At 46.4% G+C, this 19,529-nt stretch overlaps 1 protein-coding gene across 1 annotated transcript in view; it reads left to right on the top strand.

The window, feature by feature from the left end:
* Positions 1-9,072, top strand: part of LOC135561340 (CUGBP Elav-like family member 5) — a 39,481-nt gene extending 30,409 nt beyond the window's left edge. Inside the window, exons 2-3 of the mRNA XM_065002788.1 lie at positions 5,290-5,372; positions 8,977-9,072. Of these exons, the coding sequence (XP_064858860.1) occupies positions 5,290-5,372; positions 8,977-9,072 (179 nt within the window). The remainder of the gene's footprint in view (positions 1-5,289; positions 5,373-8,976) is intronic.
* The last annotated feature ends 10,457 nt before the right edge of the window (positions 9,073-19,529 follow it).

Here is a 19,529-nt window from a genome sequence, read left to right as displayed (position 1 = left end):
TTATTTTTAATCTCATTGAGTATTCTGCGCTGTGCTCTTGCAGTCATCTTTGCTCCTAGGGAGCAACAGTGCTGAACTTTCTCTATTTATAGACAATTTGTCTTACCCTGGACTGATGAACATCAAGGCTTTTAGGGATACTTTTGTAACCCTTTCCAGCTTTATGCAAGTCAACAATTCTTAATCTTAGGTCTTCTGAGATCTCTTTTGTTTGAGGCATGGTTCACGTCAGAGAATGCTTCTTGTGAATAACAAACTCAAATTTTGTGAGTGTTTTTATAAGACAGGGCAGCTCTAACCAACATCTCCAATCTCGTCTCATTGATTGGACTCCAGGTTAGCTCCTGACTCCAATTAGCTTTTGGAGAAGTCATTGGCTTAGGGGTTCACATACTTTATCCAACCTACACTGTGAATGTTTAAATTATGTATTCAATATAGACAAGATAAATACAATAATTTGTGTGTTATTAGTTTAAGCACACTGTGTTTGTCTATTGTTGTGACCTCGATGAAGAACAGATCAAATGTTATGACTAATTTATGCAGAAATCCAGGTCATTCCAAAGGGTTCACATACTTTTTCTTGCCGCTGTAGAATTTGTTCGCCTTATCTTTCGGTTCAGCATTTCCACACCTTAAGCAAATTTACGATTCCCAAAATGTTTGCACTGATCTGGGATCAGTGGTGTGAGAAGTGGGTGTGATTAAGAGCAGTAAGGACTGCTCTGAGACTAGCCCTGATTACCCCTCATAGTCAATCTGCGCCACAGAGCTCCGCAACGCCTGGCACTGATTCAGGTAATAATCACATTGTATCAGTGCTGATGAGGTGCATTTCGGGCTCCAGCCCCTCAGAAAGCCTATCATTTCCCCTAAGCCCTTGCAGCAGTAAATGAAGTAAGCAAGTAATCTACCTTCGGCGATGACATTTTGCACAGAGTGCAAATGAAGTGTGAGGGAGTGGGCAGGCAGCGAGTAGAGACCTGTGCCAGGGCTTGCTGTGTTTCTGCTACCTTCACACTTTTGGTGAAGTAAATCCCACAGAGAGGGGAAGTTCACACTTTTTCATTACACTGGGGCAGGCGCCTCTGAGGCACAGAGATGGAATAGAGAGGGTTGGAGTGAGAGACACTGTGGGGTGTGTGTACGTTAGGCTGTGTGTACGTTAGGTTGGTGTGTGTGTGTGTGTGTGTACGTTAGGCTGTGTGTACGTTAGGTTGGTGTGTGTGTGTACGTTAGGCTGTGTGTACGTTAGGTTGATGTGTGTGTGTGTGTGTGTGTGTGTACGTTAGGCTGTGTGTACGTTAGGTTGATGTGTGTGTGTGTGTGTGTGTGGGGGGGGGGGGGGGTGACAGTAGGAATGGGTAGTAGTAGGCTCTTAGAATAAGTGCTGATTCTGGTAGAGAGGGAGAGAGAGGGGGAACGGTTTATCAGTAGGACTGCTACACTTAGCAGGCAGTACCTACACTTCACAGATTAGGGCCAAAGGTTTCTGGACCAGACACAAGTTCCCTCCTGCACTATTAATGGAGGGTCATGTCGGCAGGAAATAACCGTGCAAATGGCTACTGTCGAAGCAGTGGGAGGAGGGAAGAGGAGAGAGGAGGGGAGAGCAGAGTCTCTCCAATTACAAACCATCTCAACACAATAGAGCCAGGGAGAGAGAGTCGCCCCAATGACCCCATATGTTTCTCTAGACTGATCAGCATTGCAGCCTCTCTGTAGATACTTCAGCATCTCTGTACCTACCTCAGCCTCTCTGTAGACACCTCAGCCTCTCTGTACCTACCTCAGCCTCTCTGTAGACACCTCAGCCTCTCTGTAGACACCTCAGCCTCTCTGTAGACACCTCAGCCTCTCTGTAGGTACCTCAGCCTCTCTGTACCTACCTCAGCCTCTCTGTAGACACCTCAGCCTCTCTGTAGACACCTCAGCCTCTCTGTAGACACCTCAGCCTCTCTGTAGACACCTCAGCCTCTCTGTACCTACCTCAGCCTCTCTGTAGACACCTCAGCCTCTCTGTACCTACCTCAGCCTCTCTGTAGACACCTCAGCCTCTCTGTAGACACCTCAGCCTCTCTGTAGGTACATCAGCCTCTCTGTACCTACCTCAGCCTCTCTGTAGACACCTCAGCCTCTCTGTACCTACCTCAGCCTCTCCGTAGACACCTCAGCCTCTCTGTACCTACCTCAGCTTCTCTGTAGCTACCTTAGCCTTTATGTAGCTTCCTCAGCCTCTCTGTAGCTTCTTCGGTCTCTCTGTAGACACCTCAGCCTCTCTGTACCTACCTCAGCCTTTCTGTAGACACCTCAGCCTCTCTGTAGACACCCCAGCCTCTCTGTAGACACCTCAGCCTCTCTGTACCTACCTCAGCCTCTCTGTAGACACCTCAGCCTCTCCATAGACACCTCAGCCTCTCTGTACCTACCTCAGCCTCTCTGTAGACATCTCAGCTTCTCTGTAGCTACCTTAGCCTTTATGTAGCTTCCTCGGCCTCTCTGTAGCTACCTCGGTCTCTCTGTAGCTACCTCAGCTGATGTAATGGAGCCACTCATCAGACAGGGTTATATAAGAAATAGAGAAGGTGGAGAAGGAGATTCTTTGCCAGAAATCAACGTGAGATAAGGGTTGTTTTAGATCGGTATCAAATGATGCAGCGGTAAAATCATATCCTCCAGACCGTGCCTTCCCTTTGCTGCATCAGCACCACCAGCCTCTTGCTCTGGGTTACACCGCTGTTTGTCGTGTTTCAAACGATTTCATCATGCTCCGACTTCTGCACTTGATATGCAATGCAACGCAGGCAATTTGTACGTGTTTGGATTCCAATTAGGAAGTTGTTAGAGCTTTCACCCGTGGCCAGCAGATTCTTGTTAAGCCTTACATTAAAGAACATAGAAGCACATTTAAATGGAGTTCATGTTCCCCTTTGTTTGTTGGCATTGTGGTTGTTATTAATTTACAATGCTGTATGTGTTACACATTAACAAATGAATCCAACTTGGGCAGTGTTTGTGATTGTAAAATGCAAACGAGGCCCTGCTCAGTGAGAGATGGTGGTGGCGCGTGTCCAAAAAACTAACAACACAATTCCACAGAATAATAACAACAAAACAGCCCCACATACCACCATGGTCTCTCAGACAGAAAAACAACAGAGTAAAGCCTCAGTGAGAGGGACAGGGCTGATGTGACGTGGGGAAAGAAGCATCACGATAGAGTGATATGCTTGGTGGCCATTGGAAATCATTAAGTTAGGGCTGGCGGGGACCAGGTGTGCAGTGTGAAGCTGCACCATAACCCCAGGCAGTGCTACTGTAACGGCTCTCCTCTTCATCTGATGATGAGGAATAGGAATCATCGGACCAACACGCAATTTGTAAGTCGCTCTGGATAAGAGCGTCTGCTAAATGACTTAAATGTAAATGTAATGTAAGTGTTCATAGTACATTTAACTAAATAAACTGAACACTGAATGACAAAAAAAAAACAAAGAGAGTGAATGACATGAAACAGTCCTGTAAGGTGAAAAAAACACAAACAGGAAACAACTACCCACAAAACCCATGTGGGCAAGAGCTACCTAAGTATGGTTCTCAATCGGAGACAACGACAGACAGCTGTCCCTTATTGAGAACCATACCTGGCAAAACAAAGAAATACAAAAACATAGAAAAAAGAACATAGAATGTCCACCCTAGTCACACCCTGACCTAACCAAAATAGAGAATATAAAGCCTCTCTATGGCCAGGGCGTGACAGCGACAGTCAGCCAGGGAAGACTGAGGTGGTGACCCCAGACAGACTCCATCGCTGCCCATCCATAATATACATACAGACTCGGAGCAGGGACTAGAGGTAGGCCTGATGTGCTGGGAGACTGTAGGGCTGTGTAGGGCTGTGTAAGTCCCCTTTATTTTTGTGTTACCGTAATGCACTGACCTGGCTATGTGTGAAAAGGCAGTAAAATAAAAGAATAGCTGAGAGAAAAGTCTGGGGTTATTGAATGCCTGTGTAGCATTACTCAGGGGGAAATACATGCTTGAGCATGTTGTAATACAGCCAGGCTGCGAGGAGTTGAATGAGGTGGGGAATTTATAGACAGATAAAAGTGATGTGATATGCAACATGGGGAATGAATATAAATATTTTCTCTGTAAAGACAGCTAATTCATTTCCACTCACTGAATATAATTTTCTGTTGAAATATGATCCGAAAACTGATGGCCTCTAATAAACCGCCTGCAAAATGGCAGAAATATGATAGTGTGTGGTAACCCACATGAACTTTATTAATATAACACTACCAAAACTATTTATTCAAACAGTCTGGGGGAAACGATTGCAATAGTATTTATCTGGGTCTCTTTCTCTCTTTTGTCTCTCTCTCCCTCTCTCTCTCCTCATCTCCCTCATTTCTCTGGGCTGTCTGAGTGCCTGCAGGAGGAGCTCTTTATTTGGCAGATGGTGCTGGAGTGATATTTCTCTCTGTCTCTGTGTGTGAGTGTCTTGTTTGTGTGTGGTACTCACCTGGAGTTCTTGTGACTGGGGATTCGTTCTGTGGTCAAAGAGTCCTGAGGCTTGGAGCCCCTCCCTCCCTCCCTCCCTCACTCGCCCTCGCTTTCTCTGCTGCTGTCAAAAGGGCTCAGTATTGTGAATTGCAATAGTGTGGTAGTCGCTTTGGACAAGGAGAGGCTGATCTATGGCACTGGGGGTGGGAGAGAGAAATAGAGGGAGAGAGAGGGAGAAAGAGGGGCACAGAAAGAGAGAGACAAAAGAGAGAGATCGAGAGGAGAGAAAGAGAATACGAGAGAGAGAGAAAGCAAGGCACAGAGAGGAAGCATCCATCCGTGAGCCAACCGAAGTGTATGTCTGCATTGAGACTGTCTGCAGGGAGGGACAGCTCCCAGTAGCAGCTCTGGCTGTGTCATTGTGAGGGACACTTCCCTTTCACAGGGTGTTGCTTTCATGACTGACAAGGGTCTGAGACTAAGTGAGGTTGATGGGGACCCAGTGGGTTGGGTGGAGGGGATTCGATTGTGAACAATGTTGTTGCCAAGTGTTGTTGTGCTTTGTAACTGGGCTAGGGATGGTAAAATGATCAGTCTTCTCTGTTGTTCTGTGACTGAGCTAGTGTTGCTACTCCATTTTTAGTGTCCTTTCTTTTCCCAGTGTTCAGTCCCCAGTGTTCAGTCCCCAGTGTTCAGTCCCCAGTGTTTAGTCCCCAGTGTTAAGATAGACTAGTTTTAATATCTGTCCCCAACCTCCCCCTCTCTATTTTTCAGGCTGTGCGTTCCTCACCTACTGTGCCCGTGAGTCGGCCATCAAAGCCCAGAACGCCCTCCATGAACAGAAAACACTGCCAGGGGTAAGTCTCTCTCTGTACCTGCTCCACCACCGTGCCATCTGAACAACACAACCCACATCACCACTCACCACCGACCACCTACCAGCCTGATCAATCCGCTCCAGCCCCAGATATAACATTAGAAAAGGATTCAATCAATAATCCAGGCTTTTAAAGGACTGGTTTGAACTGTTTCATGTGTCTGTTATAGCCAGCATTGATCAGATGCACTTCGCTCATGGTTTCTGAGGCAATGACATCAAATGTCAATTAATTTGTTCTTTGCGTTTAAAAAAAGGCATAGTGAGTCATTGTTGTTTACTTAGAAACAGAAATTATATGCATGAGGGACAAAGAGCCCATTTGAAATAGGGAAAGTGCACCGTGTGTGTGAGAGAGAAAGAGAGAGAAGTTCTGCATTTATCAACAATGTTTATGCACAGTATCTGTGTGTGTGTTTGTGTGTGTGCGTGTGTGTGTGCGTGTGTGTGTGTGTGTGTGTGTGTGTGTGTGTGTGTGTGTGTGCATCTCTCCGTTTGTACACATTGTATGTGTGTGGGAGTAGTCATTCTACTATTTCCCCCACTACGGCAGATGGCAAGGACATCGTCGGCTGCAGTAGTAGAGCAGAGTAGAGCAGAGTAAAGCAGTTGTAGAGCAGAGTAAAGCAGTTGTAGAGCAGAGTAAAGCAGTTGTAGAGCAGAGTAAAGCAGAGTAGAGCAGAGTAAAGCAGCGTAGAGCAGAGTAAAGCAGCGTAGAGCAGAGTAAAGCAGAGTAGAGCAGCGTAGAGCAGAGTAAAGCAGAGTAGAGCAGTGTAAAGCAGTTGTAGAGCAGGGTAGAGCAGAGTAAAGCAGAGCAGAGTAAAGCAGTTGTAGAGCAGAGTAAAGCAGAGCAGAGTAGAGCAGAGTAATGCAGAGTAGAGTAGAGTAAAGCAGTTGTAGAGCAGAGTAGAGCAGAGTAAAGCAGAGCAGAGTGAAGCAGTTGTAGAGCAGAGTAAAGCAGAGCAGAGTAGAGCAGAGTAATGCAGAGTAGAGCAGAGTAAAGCAGTTGTAGAGCAGAGTAGAGCAGAGTAGAGCAGAGTAATGCAGAGCAGAGTAGAGCAGAGTAAAGCCATTGTAGAGCAGAGTAAAGCAGTAGTAGAGCAGAGTAAAGCAGTAGTAGAGCAGAGTAGAGCAGGAGTAGAGCAGAGTAGAGCAGGAGGAGAGCAGAGTAAGCCAAGTAAAGCAGAGTAGAGCAGAGTAGAGCAGTAGTAGAGTAAAGTAGAGTAGAGCAGAGTAAAGCAGAGTAACACGGTAGTAGAGCAGAGTAAAGCAGGAGGAGAGCATAGTAAGCAAAGTAAAGCAGAGTAGAGCAGAGTAAAGCAGTAGTAGAGCAGTAGTAGAGCAGAGTAAAGCAGAGTAGAGCAGAGCAGTAGTAGAGTAGAGTAGAGTAAAGCAGTTGTAGAGCAGAGTAAAGCAGAGTAGAGCAGAGTAAAGCAGCGTAGAGCAGAGTAAAGCAGAGTAGAGCAGAGTAAAGCAGTTGTAGAGCAGAGTAGAGCAGAGTAAAGCAGAGCAGAGTAAAGCAGTTGTAGAGCAGAGTAATGCAGAGTAGAGTAGAGTAAAGCAGTTGTAGAGCAGAGTAAAGCAGAGCAGAGTAAAGCAGTTGTAGAGCAGAGTAGAGCAGAGTAGAGCAGAGTAATGCAGAGCAGAGTAAAGCAGAGTAAGGCCATTGTAGAGCAGAGTAAAGCAGTAGTAGAGCAGAGTAAAGCAGTAGCAGAGCAGAGTAGAGCAGGAGGAGAGCAGAGTAAAGCAGTAGTAGAGCAGTAGTAGAGCAGAGTAGAGCAGAGTAAAGCAGTAGTAGAGCAGAGTAAAGCAGTAGTAGAGCAGTAGTAGAGCAGAGTAGAGCAGAGTAAAGCAGTAGTAGAGCAGAGTAGAGCAGAGTAGAGCAGAGTAAAGCAGAGTAAAGCAGTAGTAGAGCAGAGTTAAGCAGTAGTAGAGCAGAGTAAAGCAGTAGTAGAGCAGAGTAGAGCAGAGTAGAGCAGGAGGAGAGCAGAGTAAGCCAAGTAAAGCAGAGTAGAGCAGAGTAGAGCAGTAGTAGAGTAGAGTAGAGTAGAGCAGAGTAACACGGTAGTAGAGCAGAGTAAAGCAGGAGGAGAGCATAGTAAGCAAAGTAAAGCAGAGTAGAGCAGAGTAAAGCAGTAGTAGAGCAGTAGTAGAGCAGAGTAAAGCAGAGTAGAGCAGAGCAGTAGTAGAGTAGAGTAGAGCAGAGTAAGCAAAGTAAAGCAGAGTAGAGCAGAGCAGTAGTAGAGTAGAGTAGAGCAGAGTAAAGCAGAATAACACAGTAGTAGAGCAGAGTAAAGCAGTAGTAGAGCAGAGTACAGCAGTAGTAAAGCAGAGTAAAGCAGAGGATAGCAGAGTAGAGCAGAGTAAAGCAGTAGTAGAGCAGAGTAAAGCAGTAGTAGAGCAGTAGTAGAGCAGAGTAGAGCAGAGTAGAGCAGTAGTAGAGCAGTAGTAGAGCAGAGTAGAGCAGAGTAGAGCACAGTAGAGCAGTAGTATAGCAGAGTAGAGCAGAGTAGAGCAGAGTAGAGCAAAGTAAAGCAACATAAAGCAAAGTAGAGCAGAGTAGAGCAGAGTAGAGCAGAGTAGAGCACAGTAGAGACTGGTCTCCTACTGAGACAGCATGGCTCAACATGACCAGATCAGACCTCCACAGGAGAACATTACAGATAGAAAGACCAACCGCCATCTAAGACAAGAAAATAAGGAGCCCAGCCAAAAGGAATGTTTCACATTAAATATCAAAAATACTAACACCTCAAACTTTGAACATTACTTGCGAAAAAACAAGTTATTTATTTTATCTTTCAAATTTGCCAAGCTCCAGGGTGGAGGGGCTATTTATATATTTTTTTAAAGAGCATTTGAATATTTTTAAAAATAAGTTGTTATTTGAGAGAACTCCAAGGGATGCGTACACGGTAGGCTATAACTGTGTTTAGCAGTGCGTTAAAGAGAGGGGGATTCTCTCCCAGCTCATTCCACCCCACTAGTAGTCTCCTCTGTCTCGTGGAGTCGCTAATTGCGCCTCCTTGCCAGCCTGGGAGGACATCCGTCAGGCTGGACCCACCACTGGGATTAAAAGGCAAGATGTGGATGAATGTATAAATGAGGGGTACCGTGAGGCTGGGAGCGAAAACACAGTCTACAAACCATCTGGCCTCTGAAAGATTTAACATCCACAAGGATGGAACATATTAAAGACCACCAAGCTATGTCAGGGAGAATGAACTCCTCTCTCTGCATGCATGTTTATTATATTATGCATTCCCAGTAGACACATTCCACTTACAGTACACAAAATGGGAATCGAGCACTTATATTCAGGCATCCAAGGAATCAATGTCGTCCGACAAACTACGTTACCCATACAACCCCATCATACAATCCCCAGAAATAGAATGCATCCTCACGCTGTACCAGCCACCATCTTTCCCGCTGATATCCTCCACTGTACTCTAGTAGTACTTTTCTATACATCAAACCCCTCGACTGCCCGCCGTTGAGTTGTAATTCCACTTTTAGTCATGGCGAATACAAAGAGGTGAGCGTGGCTGTGTCTTCCCTCTCACCTGAGTGCTGTGAAACAGTTACCCCTTCTCCTGTGTTTCCTGGCCCCTGCTCTGGCCCCCGCTGAGACCCCCCTGCCTCCTCTTTTCCTGAGATATAACATGTCAGACAAATAGAACAGGCAGACGTTGTGTGTCAGAGATGGGTGGTCGGGGGGGGGGGGGGGGGGTGTAGTGGCATAGAGCAACCACTACCTCAATCCACAAAGCAAACACAGAAAGACAGGCCTGCAGAAACACCACAGACACAACCACTGTACTGTAGCATTACTGATACCACACTGCTACCATCTAACCATCAGAGATGTTCTCCGTCTCTGTAGTCAGAGGAGAGAGGAACTGATAGTAGTGTCTCTTTTCATGTTATGGAAATGGAGAGACAGCAGTGGCGATTTTAGCATGGACATCTTGGTGGAACAAACAAACAGAACATGTGGGATGCATGCCAGCAAAGCCACTACACAACACAACACTAAACAATGAATTGTCATTCAGGGCAGGTGGGGTAGAGCTTTTAGGTCAAATAAATCAATAAAATAAAAAATGTTTTTTTTGGGGGGGTGGGGCTTGTCTGTTTAATTTGTTATTTTGGCATTAATACGTGTCACATATCAGTTTGCAAACAATGTAAAAAAATCTATAAAATGTCATTGAGTTAATAAAGCCTCATACAAACATGTTCTCTTTTTTTTCTTTCTTGAGTAAGGCAGCTCCAAAATGCAGGTGTTTCAGCCGAGCTCAGTGCTTTCTGGGGTGGTGGGGCTAGCCAGCAGAAAATACAGAGCGTTGCACCTGATTGGTTCAGTTTTCTGTCGTGATTGGCTCAGTTTTCTGTCACTCATGGGACAGTACGTCATCCCCAATTCTAAGCTTAGAGCTCGAAAATGTTAGCCCCTTGGGATATGCCATAGATTAATATTAGTAGTGCCCATCCAAGAAGGCTCAAGGTCTTTGGCCACAGATAGAATGAAATCAAATCATGTTATAGCTACAGTAGCTTTGATTGGACTGATCATGTCAACATCTTATTTTCAAAGTCTTAGCTAGAAGTCATCACCAGTTGTCATCAAGTCAACAATCTACTGGCAAATCCTTTTTAATCCTTGTCATATGAAGAGAAATAATGAAGAGAAATTATTGATAAAACGTATCGGTGCTCATCGGCCATTGTACATAAACATTACACAACAAGTTGGAAATTGCAAATTTGACAATGAGTCGTTTGGAAGGAATCAGTGGCTAACTGCAAGCGTTGCAAAGAAACCACTATCGTTAGCCTGTTGTTCAATGGAGTGGTTGTGTTTTTTTCCCCGAGTTCCCACCATAAATCCAGAGAATGCCCGACTTTGATGACAAAATTTGATGACAGAATTTGCCCACAAAGGACCGCTGCGCCACCTTCACAAGGTGAGTCCAAACATGTATTGTATGCTGCTGCATAAATGATGTAATATGCCAGAGAGATATGTATACTGTAGATAAGACAGTAATACTGAGTGTATGTTGTGCAGTAAGCTGTCAGTAGCCCATGTGCCTCACCCTAATAATTTGGTGTATTTTCACCAAGACGGTATTGTAAACAGATTGTTCGTGGTGTTTGCTTGTTTGGCTACTTTTTTTTATACAGCTTTGACAGTGCTACTGATAGTAGTGGTGGTGCTTGGATTGCACATGCAAATTCAGCACACACAACATTCTATAATATAATTGTGTTATTTGACGTGTCAAATTAAAAGCTCATTTAACACATCAAATAGTGTTATATGACGTGTATCTTTTTTGACACGCAAAGACCCAAATGCCGTTCAGTGTGCCTCACCCTAATCATTTGCTCTTAATTTCGCCTACTGTTCTAACTTGGTGGTGCACAAATAGCCTAAAACCTGTTATTGAGAAATGTAATCATTGAATATTCTAAGAGCTTTCATTGTCTGTTTATATGCCCCCTTTATTTATCCTACAGTTCTGACTTGTTGTACAGGGAGTACACTGTAAGAACGGCCCATGTTCTGAATTCTGTCGCAGTACATTTCAAAAGTGCTGAACAAATAGTTATATTGACTACGTCCGTCCTAGCTTGATCATTCATTTCTTAATCGAAAATACGGATGACCTCTTATCCGCTTGTCGTCCCCTTATGCCATAGTTTGTACATCTCTATTGTAACTAGAAACCACATTTGTTTATGCAAGTCTGCCATATCAGCTATGTTTCTTAAAAGGCAGTAAATGAGTCTGAATGAACTGTTTGGCTGCCAGACAAGGCTCCACTGAAAGCCAGGTGTAGCAGTGGTAAGATGTTGGGACTCTGCTGTTGGGACAGCTTTATGTAGGCCCCAGTGGCAATTATAGCATGTAAGTCTTGGTGGGGCAAACAAAAAAATGTGAGATGCATGCCAGCAAAGCCAATACACGACACAACACTAAACAATACATGAATTGCACTCTAACAGTGACAAACGGTGCCCACAAACTGTTAGGGCCTACATTTTTTATGTTGACATTGTTTGCAAACTGATATGTGACACGTATTAATGGCAAAATAACAAGCAAAACAGGCAAGCCCCCCCCACGCTCAAAACAGCCCCACCAGCCCTGAATGACGGGTCGCCACTGAGCGGCAGGGCCATGGAAAGAAAAGGAGAGAGAAAGATAGAGGGGAATGATGAAGGGAGAGATGGAAACAGAGAGAACATGTGTGTAGTAGATATACAGCAGTGTAGCAGGATGGCTGTGTGAAGTGCATTGTGGGTTGTGTGTTCTGTGGGCTGGATAAGCTTCTCTCTGCTCAGCGGCCTCTCACCAGCCAGCCAGTCAAACAGCCATCCAGCCTTCTTTTAGAAACAACCCGCTGCTCTGTGCTGATGGTAAGTAGATATGCCAGTTGGTTGTTTGTAATACTGCTTGATATGCAGTTTGCCTGGGGCTATGGTGTAATGAATGTAAACTAGGATCCCCCAGGAGAGGAGTTATGATCGTCGTTAACTCCTTCACTGCCGGCTGTCCCCCCACTTAAAGGTGTGTCATGTGATTGCCATCTGATCAATGTGAAACCAAATCAAGATAGACAGTGCATAAGCAGATAGTCAACATGAATGTATAGTACATTTTCAAGGTGTATACAAGAATCCTTACAGGTGACTGTGTTTCAGGCCCACCATTACCCTCTTCTCTGCCTGCACACACTCCCTCATAATGCTTTCTGGCCTTTCATGGGCTCATCAGGAATTGCTCACCACAATGTCCTGAGTTCCCAGGAAGACATTTGCGGCAGAAATTAAAGAGAGAGGGGGAGATAGAGGGAAAGAGAGAGACAGAGAGAGAGAGGGAAAGAGAGAAGAAATATAGAGAGAGGGGGAAAGAGAGAGAAAGATAGGGAGACAGGGAGAGAGAGAGGGAAAGATAAAGGGAAAATAGAGAGAAAGATGGAGGGAAAGGATAAGACAGATAGAGAGAGGGAAAGAGAGAGACAGATATAGAGAGTGGGGAAAAGAGAGAAAGATTGAGGGAAAGAGAGAGAGAAAGATGGAAAGAGAGAGACAGATAGTGAGAGGTGGAAAGAGACAGATAGAGAGAGAGAGGGGGAAAGAGAGAGAAAGGTAGTGAGAGGTGGAAAGAGAGAGACAGATAGAATGAGAGAGAGGGAATGAGAGAGAAAGATAGAAAGAGAAAGAAGGAAAGAGAGAGTAAGATAATGAGAGAGGGAACGAGAAAGACAGATAGAGAAAGAAAGAGAGAGAAAGACAGAGAGAGAAAGAAGGAAAGAGAGGGAAAGAGAGAGAACGATGGAGAGAGAGGGAAGGAGAGAGAAAGATAGTGAGAGAGGGAAAGCGAGAGAAAGATGGAGAGAGAGGGAAGGAGAGAGAATGATAGTGAGAGAGAGAAAGATAGAGAGAGAGGGAAAGTGCCCCGGGGAGGGGAGAGTGTGTGTGGTTAGGTTTGTCTAGACAGTGGGAGATGCTCTGACAGCTGTCCAGGTGGGTACAGTATGCTACCATCATCTCAGGGTCCTCTGTGGCTACAGAGAGAAGTGTGTAGGGGTGTTGTGAAAAACATGTGGACATGGCAGATCAAACCGCTCACATCACTGGTCTGTGTGTGTGTAATTGTGTACTGTATACAGTAGTGTTTATTGTTGTGGGTGAAATTACAACATTATGTTTAATACTGTTATTGCATCAAATGGTTGTTTATGCAACAGAATAGGGGGTTGTTAGAACTATATTGTGTCTGTGTGAACTGAGAGTGGGCCTCTGGGGCTTCATGCTGACAGTAGATGTACGATGCCTTAGGTGATAAACCGAACCAGCCACATTCCATTCATGTGAGGGAGATTTCTCCGGTCTGACTGGAAGGTACCAGAGGGAGATTTCTCCGGTGTGACTGGAAGGTACCAGGGAGAGATTTCTCCAGACTGACTGGAAGGTACCAGAGGGAGATTTCTCCGGTCTGTCTGGAAGGTACCAGAGGGAGATTTCTCCGGTCTGACTGGAAGGTACCAGAGGGAGATTTCTCCGGTCTGACTGGAAGGTACCAGAGGGAGATTTCTTCGGTCTGACTGGAAGGTACCAGAGGGAGATTTCTTCGGTCTGACTGGAAGGTACCAGAGGGAGATTTCTTCGGTCTGACTGGAAGGTACCAGAGGGAGATTTCTCCGGTCTGACTGGAAGGTACCAGGGAGAGATTTCTCCGGTCTGTCTGGAAGGTACCAGGGAGAGATTTCTCCAGACTGACTGGAAGGTACCAGGGAGAGATTTCTCCGGTCCGTCTGGAAGGTACCAGGGAGAGATTTCTCCGGTCTGACTGGAAGGTACCAGGGGGAGATTGCTCGGGTCTGACTGGAAGGTACCAGGGGTAGATTGCTCGGGTCTGACTGGAAGGTACCAGGGGGAGATTGCTTGGGTCTGACTGGAAGGTACCAGGGATAGATTGCTCGGGTCTGACTGGAAGGTACCAGGGGGAGATTGCTTGGGTCTGACTGGAAGGTACCAGGGGGAGATTGCTTGGGTCTGACTGGAAGGTACCAGGGGGAGTTTGCTTGGGTATGGATAATTATGAGAGGAACCTTGGCCAGACCCTGGTTTCTACCCTCAACGAGAACAGTCTTTACAGCATCTTTCATACAAATCCTAACCTTGTGGCTCATTCCATACATCTGTTGTTTGTCTTGACCTGCTGTGGCTCAAATGCACTCGTTGTGCTCTCAACTAATCATCTAGGGGTGGTTTGTCGACTAGCTTCATTATTGCAATAATTCATCGATGTTAAATCAAATCAAAGTTTATTTGTCACGTGCGCCGAAAACAACAGATGCTTACTTACAGGCTTTATCCAATGGTGCGAAAAAAAGGTGTGTGTGTGTAGGTAAGTAAAGAAAGAAAGAAATAAAACAACAGTAAAAAGACATTTGAAAAAAGAGTAGCAAGGCTATATACAGACACCTGTTAGTCAGGCTTATTGAGGTAGTATGTACATGTAGGTATCGTTAAATTGACTATGCATATATGATGAACAAAGAGTAACAGAAGCGTAAAAAGAGGGGTTGGCGGGTGGTGGGTGGTGGAACACAATGCAGATAGCCCGGTTAGCCAATGTGTGGGAGCACTGGTTGGTCGGGCCAATTTAGGTAGTATGTACATGAATGTATAGTTAAAGTGACTATGCATATATGATAAACAGAGAGTAGCAGCAGTGTAAAAAGAGGGGTTGGAGGGGGGGGACACAATGCAAAGAGTCCAGGTAGCCATTTGATTACCTGTTCAGGAGTCTTATGGCTTGGGGGTAAAAACTGTTGAGAAGCCTTTTTGTCCTTGACTTGGCACTCCGGTACCACTTGCCATGCGGTAGTAGAGAGAACTGTCTATGACTCGGGTGGCTGGGTTCTTTGACAATTTTTAGGGCCTTCCTCTGACACCACCCGGTGTAGATGTCCTGGTTGGCAGGCAGCTTTGCCCGAGTGATGTACTGGGCTGTACGCACTACCCTCTGAAGTGCCTTGCGGTAGGAGGCAGAGCAATTGCCATACCAGGCAGTGATGCAACCAGCCAGGATGCTGTCAGTGTTTCAGCTGTAGAACCCTTTCAGGATCTCAGGACCCATGCCAAAATCTTTTTAGTTTCCTGAGGGGAATAGGCTTTGTCGTGCCCTCTTCACAACTGTCTTGGTGTGTTTAGACCAATCTAGTTTGTTGTTGATGTGGACACCAAGGAATTTGAAGTTCTCAACCTGCTCCACTACAGCCCAGTCGATGAGAATGGGGACGTGCTCGGTGCTCCTTTTCCTGTAATCCACAATCATCTCCTTAGTCTTGGTTACGTTGAGGGATAGGTTGTTATTCTGGCACCACCCGGCCAGGTTTCTGACCTCCTCCCTATAGGCTGTCTCGTCATTGTCGTTTTTGTGTCGTCAGCAAACGTAATGATGGTGTTGGAGTCGTGCCTGGCCATGCAGTCGTGGGTGAACAGGGAGTACAGGAGGGGACTGAGCACACACCCCTGGGGAGCTCCAGTGTTGAGGCAGATGTGCTGCTGACTACCCTTATCACCTGGGGGCGGCCCGTCAGGAAGTCCAGGATCCAGTTGCAGAGGGAGGTGTTTAGTCCCAGGTTCCTTAGCTTGGTAATGAGCTTTGAGGCTACTATGGTGTTGAACACTGAGCTGTAGTCAATGAACAGCATTCTCACATAGGTGTTCCTTTTGTCCAGGTGGGAAAGGGCAGTGTGGAGTGCAATAGAGATTGCATCATCTGTGGATCTGTTTGGGCGGTATGCAAATTGGTGTGGGTCTAGGGTTTCTGGGATAATGGTGTTGATGTGAGCCATTACCAGCCTTTCAAAGCACTTCATGGCTACAGACGTGAGTGCTACGGGTCTGTAGTAATTTAGGCAGGTTGCCTTTGTATGCTTGGGCACAGGGACTATGGTGGTCTGCTTGAAGCATGTTGGTATTACAGACTCAATCAGGGACATGTTGAAAATGTCAGTGAAGACACCTGCCAGTTGGTCAGCACATGCCCGGAGCACACGTCTTGGTAATCCGTCTGGCCCCGCAGCTTTGTGTATGTTGACCTGTTTAAAGGTCTTACTCATGTCGACTATGGAGAGCGTGATCACACAGTCATCCAGAACAGCTGATGCTCTCATGCATGCCTCAGTGTTGCTTGCCTCGAAGCGAACATAGAAGTGATTTAGCTCGTCTATTAGGCCCGTGTCACTGGGCAGTTCACAGCTATGCTTCCCTTTGTAGTCTGTAATAGTTTGCAAGCCCTGCCACATCCGACGAGCGTAGGAGCCGGTGTAGTATGATTCAATCTTAGCTTTGTATTGACGCTTTGCCTGTTTGATGGTTCGTCGCAGGGCAGAGCGGGATTTCTTGTAACCTTCGGGGTTAGAGTCCCGCACGTTGAAAGTGGCAGCTCTACCCTCTAGCTCAGGGTGAATGTTGCCTGTAATCCATGGCTTCTGGTTGGGGTATGTACGTACAGTCACTGTGGGGACGACGTCCTCAATGCACTTATTGATAAAGCCAGTGACTGATGTGGTGTATTCCTCAATGTCATTGGAAGAATGTTACAGTCTGTGATAGCAAAGCAGTCCTGTAGTTTAGCATCTGCTTCATCTGACCATTTTTTTATAGACCGAGTCACTAGTGCTTCCTGCTTTAATTTTTGCTTGTGAGCAGGAATCAGGAGGATAGAGTTGTGGTCAGACTTACCAAATGGAGGACAAGGGAGAGCTTTGTACGTGTCTCTGTGTGTGGAGTACAGGTGATCTAGAATTTTTTTTCCCTCTGGTTGCACATTTTACATGTTGATAGAGATTTGGTAGAACTGATTTGAGTTTCCCTGCATTAAAGTCTCCGGCCACTAGGAGCGCCGCCTCTGGGTGAGTGGTTTTCTGTTTGCTTATTTCCTTATACAGCTGACTGAGTGCGGTCTTAGTGCCAGCATCTGTCTGTGGTGGTAAACAAACAGCCACGAAAAGCATAGGTGAGAACTCTCTAGGCAAGTAGTGTGGCCTGCAATTTATCACAATATACTCTACTTCAGGCGAGCAAAATCTAGAGACTTCCTTAGATTTCGTGCACCAGCTGTTGTTTACAAATATGCACAGACCGCCCCCCCCCCCTCGTCTTAGGGTGTGTGCTGTTCTATCCTGCCGGTGCAGCGTGTAAGCCGCTAGCTGAATATCCATGTCGTCATTCAGCCACGATTCTGTGAAGCATAGGATATTACAGTTTTTGATGTCCCGTTGGTAGGATATTCGTGATCGTACCTCATCTAGTTTATTGTCCAATGATAACAGCAGCTTTCCTAGTTGTCTTCTGCTGGTCCGGCTCTTCGACATCTGCGTCACTTCCTTTTGCGAATAATTGGGAGATCTGCCCTGTGGGGTGTTTGGAGAATATCGTGTGAGTCCTGCTTGTTGTTGTTGTTGTTGTTGAAGAAATCTTCGTCTAATCCGATGTGAGTGATCGCTGTCCTGATGTCCAGAAGTTATTTTCTTTTGTAAGATACAGTTGCAGAAACATTATGTACAAAATAATTTACAAATATCGCGAAACAAAAACACATTATAGCACAATTGGTTAGGAGACCGTAAAACGGCGGCCATCTCCTCTGGCGCCAATCTGTTGTATTAATACGTTTTGAATAAAGTAATATCCTGATTGGTGATTGACCTTGTCTGTCTTCAGTATTGATTAATATTTCCACGACATTATGTTGGTATGTGTGTAAGTCTGTGTGTGTATGTACCTGTATTGTGGGACAGACAATCACAATATCAGATAGTTTCACACTGGGCACACACTGGTTGAATCAACGTTGTTTCCACGCCATTTCAACGAATTACGTTGAACCAACGTGGAATAGACTTTGAATTGACGTCTGTGCCCAGTGGGTTGACATTAATGCCACAAAATAAAAGCATGGTCGTTCCTTGATGTCAGCGCTAACCCCTACACCAGTCTTGGTGTCAGCGCTAACCCCTACACCAGTCTTGATGTCAGCGCTAACCCCTACACCAGTCTTGATGTCAGCGCTAACCCCTACACCAGTCTTGGTGTCAGCGCTACCCCCTACCCCCCCCCCCCTGTCTCTCTCTCTCTCCCTCTCTCTTAATTCAATTAGATTTAAGGGCTTTATCTCTCTCTCCCTCTGTCTCTCTCTCCCCTCCCTGTCACTCCCCCGCCCTCTCTCTCCCCTCCCTCTCTCTTGCCCCCTCTCTCTCTCATTCCCTCTCTCTCGCTCCCCTCTCTCTCTCCCCTCTATCTCTCTCTCTCCCTCCCTCTCTATCTCTTGGTCCCCTTCTCTCTCCCCCTACCTATCTCTCTTCCCCTTTCTCTCTCCCTCTAGCTCTCTCTCTATCTCCTTCTTTCTCTCTCTCGCTATCTCTCTCTCCCTCGATCTCCTCTCTCTCCCCCTTTCTCTCTTTCGCTCTCTCTCCCCCTCTCTCTCTCCCTCTATCTCTCTCTCTCCCCCTCTCTTCCTCTTTCCCTCTTTCTCCCCCTTTCTCTCTCTCTCTCTCTCTCTCTCTCTCTCTCTCTCTCTAAAATTAATTCAAAGGGCTTTAGTGTCATGGAAAACATATGTTTGCATTTCATCCCTCTCCCCCTGTCTCTCTCTCTCTCTCTCCTCTCTCTTAATTCAATTCGATTTAAGGGCTTTATCTCTCTCTCCCTCTGTCTCTCTCTCCCCCTCCCTGTCACTCCCCCCGCCCCTCTCTCTCCCCTTCCTCTCTCTTGCCCCCTCTCTCTCTCATTCCCCTCTCTCGCTCCCTCTCTCTCTCCCCCTCTATCTCTCTCTCTCTCTCCCTCCCTCTCTATCTCTTGGTCCCCTTCTCTCTTCCCCTTCCTCTAGCTCTCTCTCTATCTCCTTCTTTCTCTCTCTCTCCTCCTCTAGCTCTCTCTCCCCCTCTCTCTTTCGCTCTCTCTCTCGGCCCCCCCCTCTCTCTCATTCCTCTCTCTCGCCCCCCCTCTATCTCTCTCCCTCCCTCTCTCTCTCTCTCTCGGTCCCCTTCTCTCTCCCCTACCTATCTCTCTTCCCCTTCCCCCTCCTCTCCCCCTCTAGCTCTCTCTCTATCTCCTTCTTTCTCTCTCTCGCTATCTCTCTCTCCCCCTCGATCTCCTCTCTCCCCCTCTCTCTCTTTCGCTCTCTCTTGCCCCCCTCTCTCTCTCCTCTATCTCTCTCTCTCTCCCCCTCTCTTCCTCTTTCCCTCTTTCTCCCCCCCTTTCTCTCTCTCTCTCTCTTTCACTCACTCACATGCAGACAGAGGAGGCTCAGCTGTAATGGGATGTGTGAGATGATGGGTAGCTGCATGGCCGGGGCTGTGTGTGCCGGGGCTCAGCTGTAATGGGATGTGTGAGATGATGGGAGGTAGCTGCATGGCCGGGGCTGTGTGTGCCGGAGAGAGTAGCCGACCTTGTGCTGTAGAAATGAGGCTGGCTTGCCACGGTGCTGTTCTCCTCGCCTCGCCTCCCCTTACCGTAACAATCACCAGGCTTCACACACACGCAATCTCCCATTCACCTGCTCATCAATTTCCCACCTGCCTGCTTCAAAGGCTGATTAATTCAA

This window comes from Oncorhynchus nerka, linkage group LG17, assembly GCF_034236695.1.
Source record: "Oncorhynchus nerka isolate Pitt River linkage group LG17, Oner_Uvic_2.0, whole genome shotgun sequence".
NCBI lineage: Eukaryota > Metazoa > Chordata > Actinopteri > Salmoniformes > Salmonidae > Oncorhynchus > Oncorhynchus nerka.
Note: the sequence above shows the minus strand (reverse complement) of the source record. Positions and strands in the feature narration are given on the sequence as shown.